The sequence below is a fragment of the Cnephaeus nilssonii genome (assembly GCF_951640355.1).
Source record: "Cnephaeus nilssonii genome assembly, chromosome: 8".
In the NCBI taxonomy this organism is placed as follows: Eukaryota; Metazoa; Chordata; class Mammalia; order Chiroptera; family Vespertilionidae; genus Cnephaeus; species Cnephaeus nilssonii.
The window spans coordinates 74,043,939-74,071,097 of record NC_137079.1 but is presented as its reverse complement, the minus strand read 5'-3'; the positions used below and the strand labels follow the sequence as shown (position 1 = coordinate 74,071,097).

The window sequence follows — 27,159 nt, the reverse complement described above, 5'->3', positions numbered from 1 at the left end:
GGATTGCTTGCTTACAGAATAGTACGTATACTACTCTGAAATTGCCTCATATCATAGAAATTTACTCAACTAGGGTATAAGTCCCTGATAACACGAATTGTTATTTTATTCACTAAGTCACTCCTAGAACTTAGCATAATCCTAAATATGTAGTGTGTCTTTTATTAATATTTATTAAGTGAATAAATTTATGAATAGTTTTCTATCTTCCATAGCTGGGACACAAGCCACTGCTTCTTGCCTTCCAAATCCTTCTCAACAATATCAGGAAGAATGCCAGGTGTTGTGGCCTTTACATATTCAATAAGAAAACCAAGACTCTTTCAACACTGATCAAAGAGCAGCCTGCTACACTAAAAACAAGCATGAATTTCTGTAATGTAAAACCATAGAGTAAGATAGTAAGAAAAACCTCACTCAAAGGAAAGGAGCACAAAATCATTTTAAAAGAATGTAACATTCAAAAAATGTTTAATTTCTATCTACCCACATCTACTCAAAATATAATGATAATTGCATATATTCAAATATTACAGTTCTCTATATTAAAAATTGTAAGTTAGCTTTGGAAATGACTGTAACACTTTATTTTTGAAAGACAGACAACAGTACTCACTCGTGAAAATTATCCAAAGATATCAACAATTGCTTTCTACTTGCCAACCTGACAATTTCACTAGGAATCCATTCAGTTGACATCCAGGAAGTAAAATTATTAGAGTAAAAAGTTACTACAACTCCTGCCAGCCTGGATTCCAACTCCTCCTTCAAAACTCAGCTGAAGTCACCTTCTCCATGAAGTCTTCCCCAAGATTAAAGTTGACGTTACGACTTCCACTGAACCTCCTATACTACTGTTCCAGCTCCTATCACACTGCACTCAAATGTATAGAGATTATGTACACATCTGTTTCCCCACTGTTCCCAGAGGGAAGAGGCAGTCTTATTCATCACTGTATTCCTATGATACTAGGTACTCAATAAATGTTTAATGAATGAATGGATAAAAGGATGAATAAACAAGTCTGCACACTCTACTACATCTTAGTATATTCAACACTGAGAGCTCTTGATCTTATTCCCAAATTTGTACTGATTTGAGGAGGAGCTCTCTAAACTATTTCATAAATATTTAAAGACCCTAAGATAGTACTTAAGTGTTACTACTGAAAACGTAAGTACAGGAAGCTTTAATTAACTCATAGTAATGGGCTCAGAAAGGCCCACCTGACTTAGTGAATAGTTTACATTTTATAAAACTTGTTTTGGTATATTTTACCACATATATTTCATTGCCCCAGTTCATACTGGTATTTCTATTTTACACACAAGAAAGAGTATATTTTGAGTTTAGAGTTTTATAAAGAAACTAGAGGCCCAGTGCATGATTGAATCATGCACGTGTAGGGTCCCCTACACGCTTTTGCTTTTGATCATGGGAAGCTGGGTGCCTGTCCGCTGGTGCACCAGGCCTTTCAGAAGCCTCCAGCGTGGCGGAGGCTTCTGAAAGGCCTGGTGCCTGAGCGGACAGGCACCCAGCTCCCACGCTTTTGATGGTCCGTGGCCGCTGAGGGGGGCTACCCTGCTGTTGAGAGGCGCAGGAGGCAGGACTCCCGCCCCCTGCGCCTCTCAACGGCCGCTGAGGGGGGCTGCCGCGGACACCTGGCTACCCTGCCGTTGAGAGGCGCAGCTGGGTGTCTGCAGCAGGCCCCCTCAGCGGCTGCGGATCTGGCCTCTCAACAGCAGCATAGTCCCCCTCAGTGGCAGCGGATCCGTGCCTCTCAATGGCCGGATAGGCCACCCCGAGTCCCGCCCCCCAGCCTCCCGCCACCCAATCGTGGGCGTAGCGGAGTAATGGTAATTTACATGTTACTCTATTATTAGATAGGATTGTGGAAAATAGTATCATTGTTTTTAATTTACCAAGAAAAATATAATAAGTTCATAAAAATGCAAAATAAAAGCTTTATATCCTACTAGGCCAATAAGAAATTATCTATACTAATAAAAGGGTAATGTGCTAATAATTAGGGCAAACGTCTTTCAGACGTGCATCCGGACGTCCATCCAGACAAAGCCACAGCAGCTGCGAGGCCCAGGGCTCACGGCAGCTGTGGGCTCAGGCAGCCGTGAGCACTGGCAGCTGTGAGCCCCGGCGGCTGTGAGCCCCAGTGGCTCAAGGCCCGGGGCTCAGGCCTCGCAACCACCGCGGCTGGCAGTGGCAGCAGCAGCGGAGTGATGGGGGCGATGCCTTCCCCTGATCAGCCCATGGGGAGCAGGCCTAAGCCATCAGTAGGACATCCCCTGAGGGCTCCCGGACTGTGAGAGGGGGCCCCCCCCACCCCCACCCCTGCCGCAGTGCATGAATTTTCGTACACAGGGCCTCTAGTTTTAAATAATTCTTTTAAGTTGAGCTCACTTTTAAAGCTAATGATTTTGTTTTATTAACTAACTTGGAAGTTAGGTACATGCTCATATAATCAAAATCACGATTTTCTTTCATTAAAATAATATTATTTTCTTTTTATACATATGATGTCTGATTTAGTATACTAGTATATCCTACAAAACATATCACATCTTGGTAAAGGAATAGTCTGACAGCAGACAAAAGCAGTCCTGGTAGGCTTATTCATTTGGAGAACTCCTCTTTGAATGAATCAGCCTCACAGAGAACACCCAGGAGCATGCTGGAGTTTTCTGGTAGCGGTTAGTTATACTGAGTGAGTCAAGAGGCCCATGGAGAATGGTAAAAACTGCTGAAAGCACTCACCAGAACCCACGCCCAGACTGGGTGACACCCTCAGTGGCTCTGGGACCCCAATCCGCATGGGGAACTTTAAGGGAAACCAGGAAAGCCTGTACCCTTATCTGGAAGCAGATCGCAGTTGTGAGATCTATAAGTGGTTTCCATCCAGTCTTTCTATGTCCTTGCAACTTAAATAATCTCATATATTTACTTGTTGCCATCTCAGTCACATACATCACTATTCCTTTGGCATAAACCTTTCTCAGTTTTATTCACTGGAAATATTCAAAATAATTCATTTCTTAGTTCTTTGCTTACCACAGAAAACTTTTTAGATACAATATGTTTATAATTTTGTAGATACAATATGTTTACAATTATAATTCTCTCAGGATTAAGACCAACAGCTCTGGCCTGGCTGGCATGGCTCAGTGGTTGAGCATTGACCCATGAACCAGGAGGTCATGGTTCAATTCCTAGTCAGGGCACATGCCCAAGTTATGGGCTCATCCCCAGGGTGGGATGTGCAGGATGCAGCCAATCAATGATTCTCTCTCATCATGGATGTTTCTCTCTCTCTCTCCCTCTCCCTTCCTCTCTGAAATCAATAAAAATATCTTTTAAAAAATACCAACAGCTCTGATATAAATTTTCCTTGTCAGTTTAAAGGTCAGAAGTCTCAGATAGATGGCTTTAAGGAAAAAAGAGAAAATAATGAGACATACACTGAGATTTTACACTGGCACTCTTGGTGGAGAAAGGGACAGCACTCAGGTGGCAGTATAACTCGCTTGTTAAAGATCGTATTCTCTGGGGTCAGTCTGCCAGAGTTCCCTGACTGCCCCATGACTTTAAACAAGTTACTTAACCTCTCTCTTGCCTCAGTTTTTCCATCTTTAAAAATAGGAATAATGCCCAGACAGCATGGCTCAGTGGCTGAGGGTCGGCCTATGAACCAGGAGGTCGACCTATGAACAGGAGGTCATGGTTTGATTCCCGGTTAGGGCACATGCCCAGGTTGTGGGCTCGATTCCTAGTGTGTGGGGGGTAAGGGAAGTGCAGGAGGCTGCTGATCAATGATTCTCTCTCATTATTTATATTTCTATCTCTCTGAAATCAATAAAAAATATATTTTAAAAAATATATTTTTTAATGGGAGTAATGATGCCTACTCAGAGGCTTGCTCAAACAATTAAATGTGCTTATAATGCTAATATTCAGAATTGTACTTAGCACACAGCTAATAATTACATGATCCTTACTACTTCACACATCTTCCTCCAAAGCTATGTTTTCACATTCTCTAAGTAAATTCTCTAACAACTTACACATCTTTCTATTCCCTGGAAGTTTCCTACATGTTGACTAAGAAATGTATATCAAATCAGAGAAGCAGGCTCCTACCATAGAGGCCTTAGATGCCATGTTAAAGAGCTTGGGCTTGATCTACACATAACAGGTTCAATTAAGCAGTTTCAAATAGGGTAAAATATGGTGAGAAATGCAATTTAGACAGGTCATTCTGTTTGCTGTGCAGGAGGTTGGTTTATAGAGAGCAACAGGAAGTTGTGAGTCCTGACAAGAGATAATAAAAGAACTGGTGCTCTAATAGAAGGAGTTCAGAGAAGAAAATATTCAAAAAATGATTAGATAGAAACATTAGAAGGGTGAAGCTATTAGAAGGGTGAAGCTACCTTATAAGAGAATATAGGAATAAAAACGAAAAAAGTGAAGGGTTTAATTTGGGGCATGTAAAATTTCAAGTACAGATTAGACATCTATATGAAGGTATTCAGAGGCTAATACACTGATATCTCAACTTGAGAAAAAGGTCACAGAGTTTAGACAAAGGTGATTATATACAGAGGAGAGCAGTGGCTTTAGGAAAGAAACCTGAGAAATCACAATAGTTTGATAAGCAAAGGAAAAACACACAGAGAGAGAAAAAGGAAAGGTCAGACGGATATGAAACCAATAGTCTAGTATAGCAGGCCAAGAAATCTTCATTTTTCAAACAGGAAGAAGACAACTGGATCAAACTGAACAGAGAATCCAGTAAATTTCCAAAAACTAGAAATCAATGAATATCACAGGAGAAACACGGTCATCCTATATAATAAAAGGCTAATATGCAAATTGTCCCCTTGGGCAGTGGTCGGCAAACTCATTAGTCAACAGAGCCAAATATCAACAGTACAACGATTGAAATTTCTTTTGAGAGCCAAATTTTTTAAACTTAAACTTCTAACGCCACTTCTTCAAAATAGACTCGCCCAGGCCATGGTATTTTGTGGAAGAGCCACACTCAAGGAGCCAAAGAACCGCATGTGGCTCACGAGCCGCAGTTTGCCACCCACGGCCCTAGGGAATTCAAATGACCAAGAGTTCGGCCACTTGCTATGACATGCGCTGACCACCAAGGGGCGGCACAGAACAAAGGAAGGACCCGGCCGGCAGCTGGCAGCCAGGGGAAGAAAGGCCCTGATCAGCCCTAATCACTGGCCAGGCCTACGGATCCTACCCATGCACAAATTTCATGGACCTGGCCTCTAGTTTCATAATAATAAAGGATTCATAACAGTCCTAAATGTATAATCACTTTATTGGAATGCTTCCAAAAAATGATGCAAAAAAGCTGAATAGAAGTGAAAAGATAATTTTAAAATCCTAAATTATATTTGGAGACTTCAACACTTCCCTTTCAATAATTGTCAGAACATGCAGGCAGAAAATCAAAAATATATAAGATGTGAACAACACTACCAACCAATTTGACCTACTTACTATTGATAGATCAGTTTTAACAAACACAGTGCACATGGAACATTCACCAAGATAGACCACATTCTCAGACAGAAGGCAAGATTCAAAATTGAAAAGGACTGAAATCACACAAACTATGATATCTTGCCACGGGAATTAAATTACAAATCAGTAACAGAAAGATGTCAGAAAACTCCTCAAATACTTGAAAATTAAACAGCATATACCTAAATAACCAATGGGTCAAGGGGAAAAAATATCCACAGGAAATCAGAAAGTATTTTGAATATTCAGAAAATGATGCAGTAGGCTCTCTGAGAAAAATTTAGAGCATAAAATTTCTGTATTAGAAAACAAGACTCTAAAAAAAATACAAGAAAACAAGAGTCTCAAATCAATTATTTAAGTTTCCACCTTAAGAAACCAGAAACAGAATAAAGAAGAGGAAGGAAATAGTAAACTTAAAAGCACTATACAGAAAATTTCTGCAACCAAAGCTGGTACTTTCAAAAGATCAATAAAATTAACAAACCTCTAGTCCAGGGATGGGAAACATCCAGCCCACAGGCCTTCATTTGCTCTGGCCCTGCCAAGGCATTAGGTGTGAGTGAATTAAATGTTTGACCAAATATAGCAGGCTAATTTTTAAGTTGATAATTTTGTATGGTCCAAGAATGATGTTATAAATATCCAAATGGCCTGGGGCAGAAAAAAAGGTTCCCCACCCCTGCCAAATCATACTAATCAGGGGGAGAAAACAGAAGACACAAATTATCAATATCAGAATTGAAATCGGAGATCAACACAGATCCTACACTTAAAGGATAAAAAAATGTTACAAACAACTTATAATTCAACAACACAGATGTGGAAAATTCCTTGAAAGACAAATGAGCAAGATCTCAGAACTTCCTCTAGTTGCTATATAGGCCAACGTCTGATTTTCTAGCTATAGTTGTGAACCATGTGGGTCATGAAATTAATGGACTGGAATGGATCACTTTTTCCGTTGTCTTGGGTTTTTAGTGGAATGGAAAAGATCAAAAAGGAAAGGATCCCAGTTTATTATGCTTACAAATGTTAAATACTGTTTCTTAAAACATGTTTCAACTGAGAGAGAATGTGTATGTGTGTGTGTACTGGGCTACAAAATAAAATGTATTCCTCACTATGGGGCCTCATCAAAGTTTGAAAACCACTGCTGGCAAGCAAAACAAGGGATTACAATAGCAATGCTGAAGTCCATGGGAAAAAATAAGAGATTATCAGTAGGAACACTGTACTTCCCACAAACGATTGTGAAGGACAGGGAAGAAAAAAGCATGGCAAACAACTCCTAAAACACTCAGTGCACACAGAGATGGAGAAGTCAGCACTGTGATATCCACATTCAGTTTCTCCCAGTTTACCTTTTAAAAATTATCTCCCCTCACTGTCCTCCTCCCTTTTTGTCTCTATAAGGAAAGCTTTCTTTTCAACCCAACTATAACAATGGAGGGTGGTAAACTCAATGATTTTTTTCACCTTTACAATACCGTTGCACCTTGCACTGCACTTTAAACATAGTGAATGCTCAGTTAGCATAGAATGAACACTGTTTAAAACTCTGCCTTGGGACCTGAATGTGACAGTACTACTTCATTCTTTTAACCAAACAGTGTCCTGTGAAATTAAATTCTGATAGTAACTGAAGAAATAAGCTTAGTAGGTGAAGTACTTTTGCAGGCCTTTAACGAAGCAACTGAAAGAAATGGGTTTTTAACATTAATGTTTTTAACATTAATCCAGGATGTTTCTATTTAGTGTTTCTAAAACCCTGTTATTCAACACATGACTACAGCAGGCACCACTCTTAAATTCCTTCTCTCAAGTTCTATCCAAGAAGGCTATCCACACTAAGAAGTTCTAAATTAAAAAGCACATGTGCAACGTGTATGCTGTGGAGGTGGCAACCTTTAATTAGAAAGCATAATGCTAGCATACATCAAAACATTAATCAGTGGCAAACGCTTTCCTGAGCTCTAACTCACCAGAAATAGTTTAAAGAGCCCTCAAAATATCCAGCTATCTGGCCCTCCTCATGCTCTGCACTGATCTTCAAGCATGTCAAACTCTCGGCCGCCAGGCCACATGCCTCATATATACATATCCTGTAAGCCTCAATAGCAAATACGACACACCACGCCTCTTTATCCATCAGGAAATATTTTTTTAAAGAGATTAAAAAAGCACAGAACTAAATGCAATAGTTCAACCTACTTGGGCTTATGTGAAACACACCAAAACCCTATGAGGAGAAGATATAATTAGTCATTCTTTACAAATAAATAAGCAAACACATAATTGATTTATCAAGGTCACAGAGCTAAGAAGTGGTGAAATTCTGTCTTTCAATTAGAGTCTTTTGATTCCAAACCCAATGCTCTTTCCATCCACACTGCATCAATCAGCAGTGAGTTAGAAAAACCTTACTATCAGTGTTTCCTGTTAAGCATAGTCATACTTATTCTCTAAGCTCCACAACAATGGGTCCAACGCCCACACTAGACTATCTGCCCATCCTTTCCTAGACTCAAGAGCCAGGCTAACGCACAAGGTCAGAAGAAAACAACAGGGAGAGCTGGGGAGATAGCAGTTCAGCCAGTGAGTCCATGTGAAGGAGGTCAACGAGCAATCCAAGAGAGATGGTCATGTGTACATCTAAGGTGAAGGCAGGGGCAAGGTAACAAGTCAGTGACCCAGGCAGGTGGTCAGAAAGACAGACAGCCGTTTCTTGTCAAAGGTTATCTACCCTGGGCAAAAGCAACACTCCATATCTGGGAAGCCTGACCTGGACCAATCCGGCACAGATCCAAACCACAATACCACACAGATTAACAAAACACTGACTCATTTTTTCAATCCAACAAAGAACTTATGAAAATGCTTACCATATGCCAGATAACATACCTGGAAATGTATTTTTTTTAAATTTATTAAGCTATTACATATGTGTCCTCATCCCCCTATTACCTTCCCAATCCCCTCCCCCCCACACTCATGCCCTCACCCCCTTGTTGTCTGTGTCCATTGGTTAGGCTTATACGCATGCATACAAGTCCTTTGGTTGATCTCTTCCCCTTACCCCCACCCTCCCCTACCTTCCATCTGAGGTTTGACAGTCTGATCGATGCTTCTCTCTCTCTGGATCTGTTTTTGTTCATCAGTGTATGTTGTTCATTATTTCCCATAGATGAGTAAGATCATGTGATATTTATCTTTCTCTCACTGGCTTATTTCACTTAGCATAATGCTCTCCATTTCCATCCATGCTGTTGCAAATGGTAGGAATTCCTTCTTTTTTACAGCAGCATAGTATTCCACTGTGTAGATGTACCACAGTTTTCTAATCCACTCATCTACTGATGGGCACTTAGGCTGTTTCCAAATCTTAGCTATGGTAAATTGTGCTGCTATTAACATAGGGGTGCATATATCCTTTCTGCTTGGTGTTCCTAGCTTCTTGGGATATATTCCTAGAAGTGGGATTACTGGGTCAAATGGGAGTTCCATTTTTAGTTTTTTGAGGAAACTCCATACTGTTCTCCACAGTGGCTGCACCAGTCTACATTCCCACCAGCAGTGCACAAGGGTTCCTTTGTCTCCGCATCCTCGCCAACACTTGTCGTTTATTTGTTGATGATAGCCATTCTGACAGGTGTGAGATGGTACCGCACTGTCATTTTGATTTGCAACTCTCGGATAATTCGTAACTTTGAGCATGTTTTCATATGTTTCTTCGTCTTCCTTCTGTCTTCTTTCAAAAAGTTTCTATTTAGGTCCGTTGCCCATTTTTTGATTGGATTGTTTATCTTCCTTTTGTTAAGTTGTATGAGTTCCCTGTAAATGTTGGAGATTAAACCTTATCAGTGATAACATTGGCAAATATGTTCTCCCATGCAGTGGGCTTTCTTGTTGTTTTATTGATGGTTTCTTTTGCTGTGCAGAAGCTTTTTATTTTGATGCAGTCCCATTTGTTTATTTCCTCTTTAGTTTTCATTGCCCTAGGAGCTGTATCAGTGAAGTAATTGGTTTGGCATATGTCTGAGATTTTGTTGCCTGTGGATTCCTCTAGTATACTTATGGTTTCCCATCTTATGATTAAGTCCTTTATCCATTTTGAGTTTACTTTTGTGTATGGTGTAAGTTGGTGGTCTAGTTTTCTGGGGGTTTTTTCCCATGTATCTATCCCATTTTCCCAACACCATTTATTGAAGAGACTATCTTGACTCCATTGTATGTTCATGCCTCCTTTGTCGAATATTAATTGGGCATAGTGGTTTGGGTCGATTTCTGGGTTCTCTATTCTATTCCATTGATCTAAATGTCTGTTCTTGTGCCAGTACCAGGCTGTTTTGAGAACCGTGGCTTTGTAATACAGCTTGATATCTAGTATTGAGATCCCACCTATTTTGTTCTTCTTTTTCAGGATTGCTGCAGCTATTCGGGGTCTTTTTTTATTCCAGATGAATTTTTGGAGAGTTCGTTCTAGGTCTGTAAAATATGCCGTTGGTATTTTAATGGGGAGTGCATTGAATCTTTAGATTGCTTTGGGTAGTATGGACATTTTGATGATGCTGATGTTTATGTCTATCTCTTTTTTCAGTGTCCTGTAGTTTTCCGCGTATAGGTCTTTTACCTCCTTAGTTGTTTATTCCTAGGTATCTTAATTTTTTTGGTGCGATGGCAAATGGGATTGCTTTTTTAGTCTCTCTTTCTGTAAGTTCACTATTAGTGTAAAGAAATGCCATAGATTTCTTGGTGTTAAATTTGTATCCTGCTACATTGCCAAATTCATTTATTAAGTCTAATAATGATTTGATGGAGTCTTTAGGGTTTTCTATGTACAATATCATGTCCTCTGCAAATAAGGACAGTTTCACTTCTTCTTTTCCAATTTGGATGCCTTTTATTTCTTCTTCTTGTCTAATCGCAATGACTAGTACTTCCAGTACTATGTCAAACAGGAGTGGTGAGAGTGGGCATCCCTGTCTTGTTCCTGTTCTTAGGGGAAATGGTTTTAGTTTTTGTCCAATGAGTGTGATGTTGGCTGTGTGTTTGTCATATATGGCTTTTATTATGTTGAGGTATGGTCCTTCTATTCCCACCTTGCTGAGAATTTTTATCAAGAAAGGGTGTTAGATTTTGTCAAATGCTTTTTCTGCATCAATTGATATGACTATGTGATTTTTATCCCTCAATTTGTTTATGTAATTTATCACGTTTATTGATTTGCGAATATTATACCATCCTTGCATCCCTGGAATAAATCCTGCTTGGTCATGGTGTATGATCTTTCTGATATACTGTTGGATCCTATTTGCTAGAATTTTGTTGAGGATTTTGGCATCTATCATACCTGGAAATATTAATAACACATTGTCTCCGTCTCCAAAAGGTGTAAACTAATGAGAAAGACAGATACTAAATGATGTACTGCTTTGATAAAAATATGCACAGGGCACTACGGTAACAACCCAAAAGTGCTGACCTTACCAAGCCCAGTTGCAAGGATTGGGGGAGAGGTGAGAAACGAAGGAAGGATGGGAAAGAAGATTAAGAAAGTCTTGCCACATGGCTTGTGTGACTCAGTGGTTAAGTATCGACCTATGAACCAGGAGGTCATGGTTTGATTCCTGGTCAGGGCATATGCCTAGGTTTCGGGCTCAATCCTCAGTGTGGGGCGTGCAGGAGGCAGCTGATCAGTGAATCTCATCACTGATGTTTCTCTCTGTCCCTCTTTCTTCCTCTTTGAAATCAATAAAAATATATAAAAAAGAAAGGAAAGAAAAAGTCTTGCTCAGTGGTTAGAACATCAACCTCTGGCCCAAAGGGTCACATGTTCAATTCCTGGTCAAGGGCACGCATCATGGTTGCAGATTCGATGTATCTCTCTCGTGCTGATGTTTCTCTCTCTCCCTCCCTCTCTCTCTCCCCCTCTCTTTCCCCCTCTCCTTCCCTCCCTCCCTCTCTCCTTCCCTCTCCCTCTCTTTCTCCCTCTCTCTCTTCCCCCCTCCTCCCTCCCTTCCACTCACTCTAGAAATCAATGGAAAAAATATCCTTGGGTGAAGATTTTAAAAAAGAAAGAAGAGGCTAGGCTAGGCCTGCAGGTCTGTGGCGAGCCGTGGCTTTGGGTCTCTCTTCCACAAGATAGGGTTTGTGAAAGTTGTCAAAAGGCCTACTTCAAGAGATAGCAAGTGAAATTCAGAAGACTACAAGAGGGTTAAACTGATTACTATGCCTGGAAATGCTTGGTAATCCAGGATAAAAATAAATACAACACACCTAAATACCAGATGATAGTTCATGCAACCAACAGAAATATCATTTGTCAGATTGCTTATGCCCGTATAGGAGGTAGGATAGTTTGTGCAGCTTATGCTCATGAACTCCCAAAGTATGATGTGAGGTTTGGCCTGACAAATTACACTGCAGCATACTGTACTGGCCTGCTGCTGACCCACAGGCTTCTCAGTAGGTTTGGCATGGACAAGATCTATGAAGGCCAGGTGGAGGTGAATGGAGATGAATACAACATGGAAAGTATCAATGGTCAACCTGATGCCTTCACCTGCTATTTGGATGTAGGGCTTGCCAGAACTACTACTGGAAATGAAGTTTTTGGGGCCCTAAAGGGAGCTGTGGATGGAGACTTACCTATCCCTCACAGTACCAAATGATTCCCTGGTTATGATTCAGAAAGCAAGAAATTCAATGCAGAAGTTCACTGGAAGCACATCATGGGTCAGAAGGTTGCAAATTATATGCGTTATCTAATGGAAGAAGATGAAGATGCTTATAAGAAACAGTTATCTCAATACGTAAAGAACAATGTAACTCCAGACATGATGGAGGAGATGTATAAGAAAACTTATGCTGCTATATGAGAGAATCCAGTCTATGAGAAGAAGTTTAAGAAGTTAAAAAGAAGAGGTGGAACCTTCCCAAAATGTCTCTTACCCAGAAGAAAGATCAGGGAGGTCAGAAGAAAGCAAGCTTCCTCAGAGCTCAGGAACGAGCTGCTGAGAGCTAATAAAACAAATCACAATTTTCTATGAAGATTTTTCAGAGAGACAATAAATTTATTAGACAAACAGCTTTAAAAAAAAGTCTTCACTGAGGAGGAACCCATTTATTAATGTACAATCAGAGCAAGATTGGCTTCGAGAGTAGCCTGTTGAAGCAATTCCATAACACAACTGTTTCTAGAGATTGTGGGCTGGCGCTGTGCAGACAGAGTCAGAGAACAAAGGTATCAGAAAGGTAAGGGCATAGTCTGAATGAAAACAGAGGGGAAATATAGACTGCCCATAAAATAGGAACAAACCTCAAAAATACCATCATGTAGAATACTATTCATCAATAGAAAGGAAGTAGTGATATATGTTTCAACATGGATGAACCTTGAAAACATGCTAAGTAAAAAAATTCAGACACAAAAGACTACATATCATATGACTCCATTTATATGAAGTGTCCAGAAAATGCAAATCTATAGACACAAAATAGACTGGCAATTGCCTATGGCTGAGAGAGCTGGAGGTAATTAGGGAGTGAGTGCTTAAGGGTATGAAGTTTCTTTTTGGGTGATAAAAATGTTCTGAAATTGTGGTGATGATTTCACAACTCTGAGGATATACTAAAAAACACTGAAATGTACACTTTAAATGAATGAATATTTGATATGTGAATTATAGCTCAATAAGGCTGTTACAAACATACCAATGTATCTACCTAATAAAGAAGTAACATGCTAATTGACCATACCTTCGTGATGCCCACCAGCCAATCAGGAGTGAGTATGCAAATTAACCCAACAAAGATGGAAGTTTAATTTGCATACACAGGCACCGAGCGGCTGGGGGCAGAACAAGATGCTTGTGTCATCGCCATGGCGATGATGCAGGCATTCCGCACCACCTCCGGCTGCTCTGGGCCTCTGGGCAGCGTAGGAAGGCGGAAAGGCAGCTCCGGGCCGGAGCGGAAAGGTGGCTCCGGCCAGAGCAAAGGTGGTGCTGGCAGCCAGGGAAAGGAAGGCCCATTCTGGCACGAATCTTCGTGCATCGGGCTTCTAGTATTCTCATAAAAGCTCAAACATAAACATTGCAGATGGTTTTATTATTGGCCTTAAGCCATTTGAAAACTAAATCAACAGAGTAAGTGTATAGGTGTGGAGCTGTGTGGAACAAGATTCAAGCCACAGCTGTACCACTTGCCAGCTGTGCATACCTGAGAGAGCTACCAACTTAACCTGTCAGCCTCAGTGCACTCGGTGGAAGAATGAGGACGATATCAACCTCGCAGGGTAAGAAATTACATACATCATCTGCATAAGTGCTCCACATTGCTACCATTTTCTAAATAATGTTGCATGAGAAATAAACGTCATCCTGAAAAGTTTACATAAATACCCTTTTCTTATATACAATACAGAGGAATAAAACACAACAATCTAAATCAATTTTTTAAAGTCCGCATGTCAAGATCTACTAGTATGTCTCATTCACATTTGTACATCCATCTTACCCTAAGATGGTAAGTGTCTAAGATGCTACTCTAGATTACCAGGGATGCTAAACAATTTCTGAGTGCCCACAATGTTTTAAGCACTCTGTTTCATATTTGATACAAAGTAAATTTGAATTCGAAACTTGGTCAGTAGAGTGAAATGCTTTGTCCTCCAATATACAAGAATCTATATGGGTACTATGACATGTTAATTACTTATAAGAAGGTCTATTATTTTCAACATGCAGAACATATACTAAGATTGCTTGGTTCTCTTGTAAGTAAAATTTTTAAAAATTACACATATTTCTGAAAAGCAGATACGTCTTTAGCTCTTTTTTTTTACCTCTTTTTGAAGTACTAGAGCTGATTTAAATGATTTAAGGTTGACTAACAGCTTAAAAATTTTGTTTAATTACAAATTAACATATCAACTAGTCCCTTTTACTATTTAAAAGCAACAATTTAATACATTTTACCAGTTCTGTCTCTTATTTTAGCACCATAACAAAGTACATTTCCAAAACATGCAGTTTTTAGCAATGTCAAAGGTGTTAGCACAGCATGCTATCGACATCACATAGTTAGTTAAAATTCACAAGGAAACGTTAAGAACCTTACCATGTCATCTGTCAATGTCCTAATATTTAAATGCTGCAAATGAAAGAAACCAATCGTATCAGTAATTTGTAACAGCTTTTTAAAATTTTAGTTAATAGAGTACATTTAAAATTCTACAATGCTAAGTTGAATGTAATTAAATTCCTGATAGTCTAATAAAAATGCATTATATATTGTTTTAATCACTTTCTTGAGAACATGGGCAAAAGTTGCCCTGAATGTGGTAGTACCAAACGTTTCCTAAAATTTCTTGTATTTGTACACCAAACTAGAAATCTAACTGTGGTACAATTAATATATTCTTCCAATTAACAATATTAATTATCATTAAGTATATGAACTTAGAACACAATAAAGATTTAAATATAATTTCCAGAAATGTGTTCACATTACAAAACAGTGAAACTTTAAATCTACCATTAACATGCAGCACAGTAGTTAATGAAGTACTTTGCTGGCTTAATTAACTTAAACAATTCTAGAAACAAAGAGGAGAATACTAGAACAAGAATTTGCATCTTTAACATCAGTTTGATTTATCACTAGTGGTGACAGTAGGCACTTCCAATTTCATTGCTAGCTTCTTCGAGAACCCTTTTGATGATTTCCTTGCTAGACAAACATAAGGCCACTTTAGGAAAGGAATAAATTAGTTTCCTGCAAAGTGGTGTTCACAAGTTGGGGGAGGTGGGGGAGGGGGGCGGCAGATACAAATCTAAGTTTTATAAATTCCTGAGTCGGGAAAGATTTTGTCTCTCTCAGTAGCTAGAATCAATTTCCAATTCTCCTTCCTCTTACTCATTATGGCATTAGATCATTAACGGGGCAGAAAATGGATCAAGTGCATTTCCTAAGTAGGAAATCAGATGTACTATTTTGTAAGAATCTACCTCAATGATGACCCAGGTTAAAAACTGTTACAGTATGAATCACTATCCCAGATTCTCTTCTGTCTTTCACCAAGATGGTCTTTCGTCTAGTACAGAGGAAACAGTTAGTTTGAGGGACCCAGAATAAGCTTTGTATACACCCAGTGATGGGCAACCTTTTGAGCTTAGTGTGTCAAACTTTGCCAAAAAAATGAGCATAACTCGGGTAGTGTGTCACTTTGAGGAAAAAACATTATTTCGCGATATTTATAGTTTAAATAACATAAATGTATAATTGTTATATATAATTTTATTTAATAAACCAAAAACTAAATATTTAGTGCTGACACGCATGTCATAGGTTCGCCATCACTGCATACACCAAAGAGAATGCAGCTAAATAAATGATGACACCATTCACCATTAGCCACACCACTGAGTTCCAGACTGAACTGCCTGTTAAATTAGGAAAAAAGTAGTAATAACACTGGATTAACGAAGGGGTTAGTATTTAATTCTGGGCTGTAAAATTAATAAGTATGCACAAAGGTCCTTAAGAGTGAGTGTAATCCAGGGCAGGACTAAAATTTCTGAGGCACTTAGGGCTCCAGTCTCACCCTAGAAACCATTACTAGAATTAAACCCAATTCTACCCCAAGTCCACAGAAAAAGGAACATGGAAAGACTGTGTGGGGGTCCCTTCCTCTGTCTGCTGTCTGTGTTGTTCTTGCCAAGAGAGATTTCCAGCCCATTGTACTTGGCGAACCATATCTTATTCTCCATCCAGAGGTAACACCCAAATCATGACTCTCATCACACCAGAAAATGGTCATTTCAAGGTTCTCTGACAAAAGGAACATAGCCGACTTCTGACAATAGCACTCTGGGTGGCCGAATGGTTAAAACATAAGGCCAAATAAAAAGTATAAAGCTGAAATCCTATATAGAATAGTATGCCACAACAAAAACATCTACTTACACAAATGAAATATTCCCAAATCTCAATTTGAGTTGCCCGAGAAACACTAAATACTTAGTGAAAAATATAAAGGTTATACTAAATGGCACCCTTTGTGGGATGTCTGAATGTTAATATTAATTCATTCAAGTTTATTATCAAGTTTACATTCAAGGTTCAACCTGTTTAAATTATAGACTTCTAGACAGTGGAGGAAGTGGATAACTGACATAGAATCCTCAGATAATTCTGTGAGGCTTTGGCTTTGTGTAGCCACAAAACTACAGGGGTGATATCCTTAATTAAAAAAAGAAAGCCCGGCAGGTGGCTCAGGGGTTGAGCACTGACCCAGGAACCAATAGGTCACCCGTTAGATTCCTGTCAGGGCACATGCCCTGTGGGCATGCAGGAGGCAGCAGATCAATGACATTTCTCTATCATTTATGTTTCTCCCTCTCTCTATCCTTCTCCCTTCCTCTCTCTCTAAAAAATCAATTAAAAAATATTTTTTAAGAATCTTTCACTAAAACATAGAAGAAAAGACTATTATAAGAAGTTATTTCCTTCATACTGGTACTTGAGGTGCTGTTTAGATATCTGGCTAACCAAGATCCTTAGAAAATGAAGTGTTTCTGTTTTGCAGCTACCAGTCATGCTCTTTACTTCTGGTTGGGGAAAATAGCAACTGCATGCATCAATCCAGTTCAGAAGTAGCATTTGCTGATAGCCACAGCAAGGAGAAAATTGAAACACAAAATTGACTATTAAGTGAAAGCAAATAGAAACACTTTTTTAAAATAGTAACAATTTGATAGCAACTTTTTTAGGGTGATTATTTGCCCAAAACAAGTTAAAAGCACATAGTTTTAGACATTAAAACAGTCACACAAAGTGACTTTGTGACCTTTATTACATTACCTGGTGCTAATGTTGCTTTATGGGATAGTATAAAACTGGGATATCAAAATGTAATCAGTTCTGAACACGGGACCACTGGTAATTGGTTAGTGTGTGGTATGAAAGCACATTAGGGCTCTTGCCCTAGCCCTAACATTTTAGAGCCAAAAACTCACCCTTCTGTTTCCATTGTGTTTCTCTACTTGCAAATTCTATTTTCTCCCTAAAAAGTAAGGAGTACCACATAGAGATATATGTTTTCTACTAATGATGGTTCCTAGGAGGAATGGTCCAGAGGAGCACTCTGGAACTAAAAAAGAGAGAAAGTCTGTATAGATTTTTTTTCTTCTAAAGAACATAGGATCTGAAAAAAAGGGGGCAAAAACACAGAACACAGATCTCTATATTCCATCAAAACCTTTAATGAAGATAGTACATGCTGTCAAAAATAGATCTAGAGCTTTCAAAGCACTGTGCTAAATGCTGTAAATATGAAGGGGTATGATATGAAGGGGTATGAAGAAACAGTCCCACTTCCACCCACTAGTTTACAAGTAAAAGTTTACAAGTATGTAACAAAGACTAAATAAATTAACACAAAGCATTACCCTGGGATAACCATGCAAAGAAAAAGATTCCAAACTGTAGCCAAGATTTTTAGCAAGTTTTACATTGTCTTTCATTGGTTAGCACATTTGAACTAGGGAAAAAAGGATCTGTCCAATGTATTATCAAGTACATAACAGCCACAACTACAGGCTTGGGTAATTATCATCAGAGCCAAATACATGGTAATATTTAAAAAATAGTTTTTAGCTGCTGCAATTCCATTGAATTTACTGTGGCATTATAAGAAATTACCAACAAGAGGAAACCCAACAAGATTAAAGCTTCTGAACTCACCTGACTCAGAACCAATTTTCATAAACTGGACCCTCTAGACCAGCTGGTTAATGGGCACACAAAAACACACCAAGATTATCTTTGTAACAGTAGACTACAGGGCCTCGGCTTCCCAAGATTCTGATTTAGTAAGTCTAAGGTGGGGCTTAAGAACCTGCATGTTGCGACCCTGGGTCTGGGAGAGGCCACGCACCCCTGGGTCCGGGTGTGGCCACGCGCCCCTGGGTCCAGGAGAAGCTGGATCCTGGGTCCGGGTGAGGCCGTGTGCCCCTGGATCCGGGTGAGGCTGGGTCCCGGGCCCGGGTGAGGCCACGCGCCCCTGGGTCCGGGTGAAGCTGGATCCCGGGTCCGGGTGAGGCTGTATGCCCCTGGATCCGGGTGAGGCTGGGTCCCAGGTCCGGGTGAGGCCGCACACACCTAGGTCCAGGTGAGGCCACACGCCCCTGGGTCTGGGAGAGGCCACGCGCCCCTGGGTCCGGGTGAAACTAGATCCCGGGTCCCAACCAGAGGGAATCGAACCTGCATTACCACCATTTGTCCACCATCCAGAGCTGAGGGGTCAGTACCGACATGTACACATAAGGAACTGGTGGACATTGATATTGGGTCTCAAAAGAACTGTTGGTCCAGAAAGAAACTCACTACAGACTGATTCATTTGCCTGTCAGCATAACTATTATTGCTCATCTCACATTCAGTTCATGTAGGTGTATCTCTAGTGACACATGATCTCGCTCATCTAGGGGAAATGATGAACAACATAGACTGATGAACAAGAACAGAACCAGAAACAAGAAGGCATCGATCGGACTATCGGGCCTCAGAGGGAGGATAGGGGAGGGTGGGGGGAGGGGGGAGAGATCAACCAAAGGACTTGTGTGCATGCATATGAGCCTAACCAATGGTTAAGTTCAACAGGGGGTTGGGGCATCCGTGGGGAGGGGTGTGGGATGGGAATGGGGGGATGAGGACAAATATGTGACACCTTAATCAATAAAGAAATTTAAAAAAATAAATAAATAAATAAATAAATAAAATAAAAAAGAACCTGCATGTTTAAGGGGCCCCTCAATAAGTCCAGGACCAAGAGAAACCAGCTCCACACACCTCCCTCATTGAATACTCCCTCAGGCTGTCTGTGTGTGTGTGTGTGTGTGTGTGTGTGCGCGCGCGCGCACATGGCGCGCGCGCACACACACACACTTCTCATCATGTGACTCACTTTAAAACCGGTATCCCTGAAACAAGCTAAATGAAGGGTACAGAGAAAAATATAAGAGGATTTCAAAGAAGCAAGAGGCAGGGAGTTGGTACACTTGGAACAGGTTTACTGGAATGAAGTGACAGGCACCAATTAGTACTGTTGAATTCTCTTAAAACAATCTCTGGTGTCTAGAATGAATTAAAAATTGCTTAATCTGTATCTAAGATACAATATCAAGACCTCCTTTCTCCATAGATCCTTCTCATAAGCATATGACCCTAAGTACTGAAGATTGTTCTTTATATCCAACCATGACATGACACTATTTGTTTGTCAAAATGAGTCAGTGACCGACTAATTACTGACACAACAAAGTTATACCTTAACGGGGGAAAAAGCAAGAATCAGTCTTCTCTTAGTCTATAATCTGTGGGTAATGATAATAAGTTAAAGTGTTACTCACACTTGTGTTAAAGTCCAGATTATTCCTTTCCCCCAATACACTTATGAATATGTATTTTGACTTAATAACACTTCTGGTCCACACAACTGTGTTTATTTTAATGTGAACACCAATTATAAAGATGGTAGAAATGTAAAGTGATATTACTAATAACCATGAGAATAAACACACCTACAGTGTCTATCTAAGTGTCATCTCCCGGGCAACTACACAAAACACATAGATGTGAAAATATTCTTCAAGGGCTCCAGATTTAACATCTCAGAAGGTTCAAAAAATAATACTGAAGTTTTCCTAGCACTGAAGATAAGAGTAGATATGGCTCTTTGATACCATAAAGCAAAGCTTTTAGGTTTACTGGCTCTTTGTCATTTTTTAATCTTAGGTAGAGAAAGGTGGGAGAGGAGATAGATGTTAGGTACAGTTGAGAATTAGAAAAAGTCACTTGTTCCTCACAGCTTCTTTTAATCTGTCCATTTATTCAAAGCCATAATCCTGCCTACATCAGAAAAATAAACACCTGTCTATTATCCAGTATCCAAGGCTTCTCTACTCTCAAGAATCAAGAATCAAGACCTCCTTTCTCCATAGATCCTTCTTTGGGCAAGGAAAGTCATCAAGAAAGATCAACTTTCCGGGGAGGCATTATTCAAGCATCAACAGAATTGAAAAGAAAATATTCATTTCTAAGAGAACATAAGGTTTTTAAAAGGTTGCAGCAGAACTGCTAGAAGACAACCACATTTCTAAAAAACCAATTATCAAGTTATTATTTGGAACACTCACCTAGATTACACATCACAGGCACTAGACACCTAACAAGTCATTTTTTATTCTAAAAAGAACCATAGTGTTCTTTTACTGTCGATAAACTCATTCAATGTTGAGGTAAAATTAAAGGGAAATCATAATGGCTAATTCCAGTAACACAGCTCTAATACCTATTTTAAGGTGTTCTCTTCGGCTGTTCCAGTTCTTTTCACCTATATACTACCAGGCCAAAAGCTCGTGTCCAAGGGGCCCAGGAAAAATCCATTTAAATCTTTGAGCAGCTTCACAAGTAGGTTTAGTTCTAGACCTTTTCCATCATCTGGAGAAGGCTGAAAAGTATTTAAGGTATCAGCTGTAGGAAGGTTTTAAATGGGCCCTGAGCATCAAGAATCACCTTTAAGCTTATCCAAATTACTAGATTATTTCTGAAGAGTGCCTCAGCCTCCTAGATGTCTTGTCCAAGATGCAAATTTAGACTGAATATCTCTGAGATTAACAGAGCACTACTCTTCATTTCATATATATTTGAGAAGTATTTATTTACATTGTACCATCACCATTAGGAAAGCGAATTTGGTTAAGCCTTTTTTAGAGAACAAATTGGTACAACAAATCCTATGTTCACATTCTTTAACCTAGTAATACTACTTCTAGAACCTATACGTAGGACATAAATACAACGAAAGGTTTATATATAAATATGTATCACTATCATGTTAGTTTAAATAGCTAGAATTGTAATCAACCTAAAATTTCCCAGACTATAAAATAGTTAATAAAGTATAGTCCTGCCATATGGATTATAATAACATAGGTAAGTTATAATAGAGGAAAATGCTTACAAAACAATGTTACATGAAAAAGTTGTATTTAAAATAGCATATGCAATAATTCTAACTTCACTAATACATTTACGAAAAAAATAAGACAGAAACCATTGTTAATTTTATATATCTGGATTGTGGGACTTGGAGCAATTTTTTCGTTGTTGTTAATACTCACCCAAGGATATTTTTTCCATTGATTTTTAGAGAGAGTGGAAGGGAGTGGGGGAGAGACATCAATTGGTTGCCTCCTGCACACACCCCAACTGGGGCCAGGGATGGAGCCCACAACCGAAGTACATGCCCTTGACCGGAATTGAACCCCAGACCCTTCAGTCCACGTGCCTACACTCTAACCACTGAGCCTATCCAGCCAGGGCTTAGAGCAATTTTTTTTCACATACCCGTTTTCTCCCAGTTGTCTAAGATGAATACATTTATTTTTATAATGAGAAAATAATACTATGGATAAATCTTTTCACACCAAGCAGAAAATATAGATTAGGTCCTTTTCAAAAAACAGAAGTATGTACTAGTGAAAGAACTAAAAATGAAAATCTAAAAAATCTAATAAATGCTATGAACAGAATTTTTAATAGTCTGCATTTTTAATTCATATTTGTAGATGTCAGAATACATTAAGCACATTTTTCATTTGTTTTCTAATTCACATATATAAAATAACAAATCTCAAAAAGCTCCTTGGTTTTGTGAATTACTGATGTTGTCACCTGCTAGACTTAATTCCAAGAAAAATATACAAATCACTACATCACAAGCACAAATCCTTCTGACACAAATGCAATTTCTGTGGCAACAATGAAATATTGACTTAGCTTTATTTTTATGACACTTATTAATGACAGAGTTTTAAAAAATCTAATATTTTTCTTTATAAATGTAAACTATCCCATCTTGAGAAAATTAAGGCAAATACCTTAGAAAATTAAGGTAAATAATTGATAACCCCTTCATGCCGATGAGGACATGACACCAAAATGTAAAAGATAAAATATAAGACTTATGATTTTTCGATCAAAACCAAGTCTCATAATCCAATTATTTTATCTACTATACAACAAGACAATTAAATATCCTATCTAATAATAGAGTAACATGTAAATTACCATCACTCCGCTACGCCCACAATTGGGCGGCGGGAGGCTGGGGGCACGGGACTCGGGGTGGCCTATCCGGCCATTGAGAGGCACGGATCCGCTGCCACTGAGGGGGGCTACCCTGCTGTTGAGAGGCGCAAGGGGCAGGACTCCCGCCCCCTGTGCCTCTCAACGGCCAGACCCACGGCCGCTGAGGGGGCCTGCCGCGGACACCCAGCTGCGCCTCTCAACGGCAGGGTAGCCAGGTGTCCGCGGCAGCCCCCCTCAGCAGCCGTTGAGAGGTCCCCCTCAGCGGCCGCGGACCATCAAAAGTGGGGGAGCTGGGTGCCTGTCTGCTCCGGCACCAGGCCTTTCAGAAGCCTCCGCCAAGCCAGAGGCTTCTGAAAGGCCTGGTGCACCAGCAGACAGGCACCCAGCTCCACCACGAAAAGCGAAAGCGTGTAGGGGACCCTACACGTGCATGATTCAACCATGCACTGGGCCTCTAGTCCATAATATAAGACAGTGGGATAAACACCATAACAGAGGAATTCAGTGGTGACTAGAAGGAAAAACAGAGCCTCTACTTGCTACTTATACATGCTTAAATACATGCCAATTAACATGCATACATTATAGAAATGATCTAAGATGAAAGTCAAGTTAATTTTTAACCATGATTTAGGTAAGTTATAATATAGAATTTGTTCTTCTTACAGAATGAGGTTCCTAAAACATTCATTCAACAAATATTTATGCAACATTACTTCATTCTTGACAAGGAAAACAAATAAATAAATAAAACAAAGATTCCTGGCCTAAAGGAACTCATCTAAAGGAACTCATCCGTTTCAGGAGAAACAGACAATAAATACAATAAATAAGTTAGAGAGGCTGTTAGAAGGTGATGAGTGCTCTGCTAAAAATGAATAGTAGTGCAGGGTAAGGTGAGCGAGTCTGCAGGTTGCAATTTTAAACGTGGGGAATTGGGTTGCCATAGGCCCGACTGAGAAAGTGGCCTTTGAGCAGTGTTGAAAGTGGACTCAGTGGATAGCTGTGGGGAAGGACAGCCACACCAAGGCCACAGGGAAGGAGCACTTGTGCTGTGTTCAAGGACCCAGGAAGCCAGCGCTGCTGCACTTACAAAACCCAGGGAAAGCCCTAGCTGGTTTGGCTCAGTGGATGAAGTGTAGGCCTGCGGACCGAAGGGTCCCAGGTTCGATTTCAGTGAAGGGCACATACCTCGGTTACAGGCTCCTCCTCCCCAGCCCGGGCCCTGGTCGGGCTCATGCAGGAGGCAACCAATCTATGTGTTTCTCTCACACTGATATTTCTCTCGTTCTTTCCCTCTCCCACTCTCTAAGAAAAATCAATGGAAAAATATCCTTGAGTGAGGATTAACAAAAAAACACAGGGGAAAAGGAGGCTGCGGCAGGTCCCCCCAGACCATTTTAAGGGCATGGGCTTTTATTCTTCTAATGGAATAGCCACAAGTGTTTAAGTATAAAAACACATGAATAATCAACTTAAACAGTAAATAATAGTTGAATCTGCACATTATACAAGATACACCTGAGGAAAGAAAAGCAACAGGTCTGTTTTCCAATAATCCTTTCTCTGCAGGGCCCTTTAAGTGGCTGGTTTGGTTAAGCTGCCAGGAGTCCTTTACTAGAAAGTATTAGAAATATTCCCAAAGCACTGTAAAGCTCACAAAGGCAATTTTTGGACAAACTCAGTTAATTCTATTGATCAACAAAACTATTTTTTAAATGTAGAATTAGACTGGGGGATGGGGGGTGGAAAGAATAGCCAAGCATGTTTGGAGGGTGAGGAAAAAAAAAAAGTTAATTACAACAGCTTAGTTGCAACATAATCCCTCAGACCCCTCAGAAGTCTAAGGGTCAGCCCTAAAGAGTGTTCCCACAAGGGTCTACAAACAAGGGGTAGAGGAGCGCACAGATGTCTGAGCCCCACCACAGGGACCCTCTCAGACAGCATCTCTTTTTTGCCCTTTCCCTTCCAATCCTTTGTAAGCCATCCCCAGGTTAAATCCCCCGCCATGGCTTCTATTTCAGTGCCCCAGTCCTTCCCCTCTCAATACTTGTGTTCAGGCTGTTTGTTACCCTATATATCCACCTACTCACTTTCCAAAACTGCCTGCTTCAGGATAGTTCTCTAATGCTCCCGACCTCAGGGGTGTCTCTCCTGGGATTCTTATATGTGGGCTTGCATTTATTGGGCAGAGACAAACTGCCTGGGTTCTAGGATCAAACTCACCTGGATGGGAATCCAGCTCTGATACTGATCAGCTGTGTAGCCTTGAGCACTTGAACCCTCTCAGCTTCAGTTTCCTATGTGTACCAGGAGAATACCTGCCCCCATTGGCTTATTAGGAGCCTTGCTTGAGAAGGCCAGGTTACGTACACAACATACTACACCTAGTGGTGAGGTGGCTTTAATAAATGGTAGTCTCCTTCCTTCCTACTAACATCCGCACCTTGGTTCAGGTCATCCTCACTCTCCTCATGGCCACCTCCAACAGTCTCCTGAGCACTGTAATCATTCTCTTGTCCACTTAAATCCATTTGTAATTGAGGTAAAAGTGTGCAGGTCTTCCTCCACCCCCTCACCCCGGCTTGGGCTGCTGGAGGGCAGGGATTTTTGTCATAGTTACTTTGCCAGCAGCTCTATTTTGCTGGGTGTCAAGCATACTGGACCATCCTTTCAGCTGCTGAGCCTCTCATGTATTGTCATTTTTCTTTGGGGCTCAGATCTTGGGGCTGAGAACTCTAAGCAGTGGCAGTTTCCATTGCCTTCCCAGGGCCAGCCTGTTGCCTGGGCCTCGAGAGACTGACAGCTGAGATGTGAGGTAAGCACAGACTGAACAGGTACTGCACATATAAATTTACAATAAGGGTGGGTCAACCTTCATCATCATGAAGAAGTAAAAATCCCACCTCTGTCCATCCTTTTGTTGACAATTCCCTTGGATCACTGATCACTGCTTGTCTTACAGTTTGTGTTTGCTTTTTTTCCTTTTGCTTTTGCTTTTTAATGTGGCAGGGACCTTGTTTCCCTCATCTTTGAACACCTAGGCCTACCACAGGGCAGGGAACATTTTAGGTCAGTGGTTTTCAACCTGACTACACAAGAGAATCATCTGAAGAATTTTGTTTTCTTTTTCCAATACAGATATCTGAGTAATATCACAAACCAAGTGAATCAGAATCCCCAGAGGTGGGGCCTGCCACAAGCAGTTTTATAGTTTCCTCAGGTGACTCGAATGTACAGCCAGGGTTAAAAATCACTAAATTCGATAAACTACAAGCATACCTCATTTAATTGTTCTTTGCTTTACTGCACTTCACAGATGTGTTTTTCACAAACTGAAGGCAAGACCCTCCACCAGCAAGAGTATGGCCCACCTTACTGTAAAACTCGATTTATTTCAGTGGTCTGGAACCAATCCTGTAATATCTGTGTGCTTATATTATGAACTCAGTCTTCTGGTACTAAGTTTATTATCAAGACATCTCCAAAGATCCACACGTGTAGATATGGTGGACCTATTGATTTACCTGCCTGGTGCACATGATCGCTTCTCTGTCCTAGGGGTGAGCCCAGCAGTCTTCAGTGTCCTTTGTGAGCCCACCCCGGCCACAGCTGACGTGAGCAGAGCCCAACACTAACCCCAAGCAGCACTAATCAGATGCTTACTATCCCAGAAACCTGGATTTGGGATTCAGAGATGAGAATCAGGAGCTGCTCTTGAGTAGGCCAGGGGCATATACATACTTGTGGAATTGGGAGGCTCTGGACTTGGTTGTGTGAAGGTTGAAGCAGTAGAAGCTGCACGATGCAGAGATACAACAGTGGGGCAAGTGCCCAGTGAGAAGCAAAACGAGGCTGTATGACCCCAGAAAAGAGAATGAGAAAAGCGGCCAGCTTTCAGTTCTTGGCTCCAATCTCTTATGAGGACCAGTTACACTTCTGTGCTTGATCCCGGAAGACACCCCTCTCCATCTTTACAATTGCCCTTTCCAAGTTTAAACTAGCTACTGTATGGGGTCTGTTGCTTTAAGCCAAATAGGCCTTTACTGATACAGAACCCAAGATGCAAAACGGGTCCCTAGGGACCCATCTGATCTAGCCATCCTCACTATCATTACTATCAACATTTACTGAGCACTTTCTGTAATTACTCACACACCCAACAATCCTATAAATTAGCCATTATCCCCATCCTAGAGATCAGGAAGTTGAGTGCCACAGAAGTAATTTGCCAGAGTGGTGAGTGGCCAGGCTGGGAAGGGAACCTGAGTCACGGAGACTCCCAAACCCAGGCTCATTCCCCTTCCCTACCCTAGTCCCCAATGCTCCATGGAACAGCTGCTGTAATCAGACCAAGGGAGGAAGACTCACAGTGGAAATGAAGCCATTTCTGAGTTGTTCAGGAGGCAAAGAACTTTAAAAAATAACTAAATCACCAAAGG

At 40.4% G+C, this 27,159-nt stretch overlaps 1 protein-coding gene and 1 pseudogene across 4 annotated transcripts in view; one reads left to right on the top strand and one right to left on the bottom strand.

Annotated features, from left to right (window-relative positions):
- DIAPH3 (diaphanous related formin 3) overlaps positions 1-27,159 on the bottom strand; it is a 551,015-nt gene that overhangs the window by 504,820 nt on the left and 19,036 nt on the right. For 2 of the 3 annotated variants that reach the window (XM_079778831.1, XM_079778833.1), the window contains exon 2: positions 14,681-14,713. The exons of the other annotated variant lie outside the window; for it this stretch is intronic. In XM_079778831.1, the coding sequence (XP_079634957.1) occupies positions 14,681-14,713 (33 nt within the window). The remainder of the gene's footprint in view (positions 1-14,680; positions 14,714-27,159) is intronic. 3 annotated transcript variants of the gene reach the window in all.
- LOC307103961 (large ribosomal subunit protein uL18-like) lies at positions 11,638-14,360 on the top strand (annotated as a pseudogene). Its single transcript has one exon. The product of its transcript is annotated as a large ribosomal subunit protein uL18-like (transcript).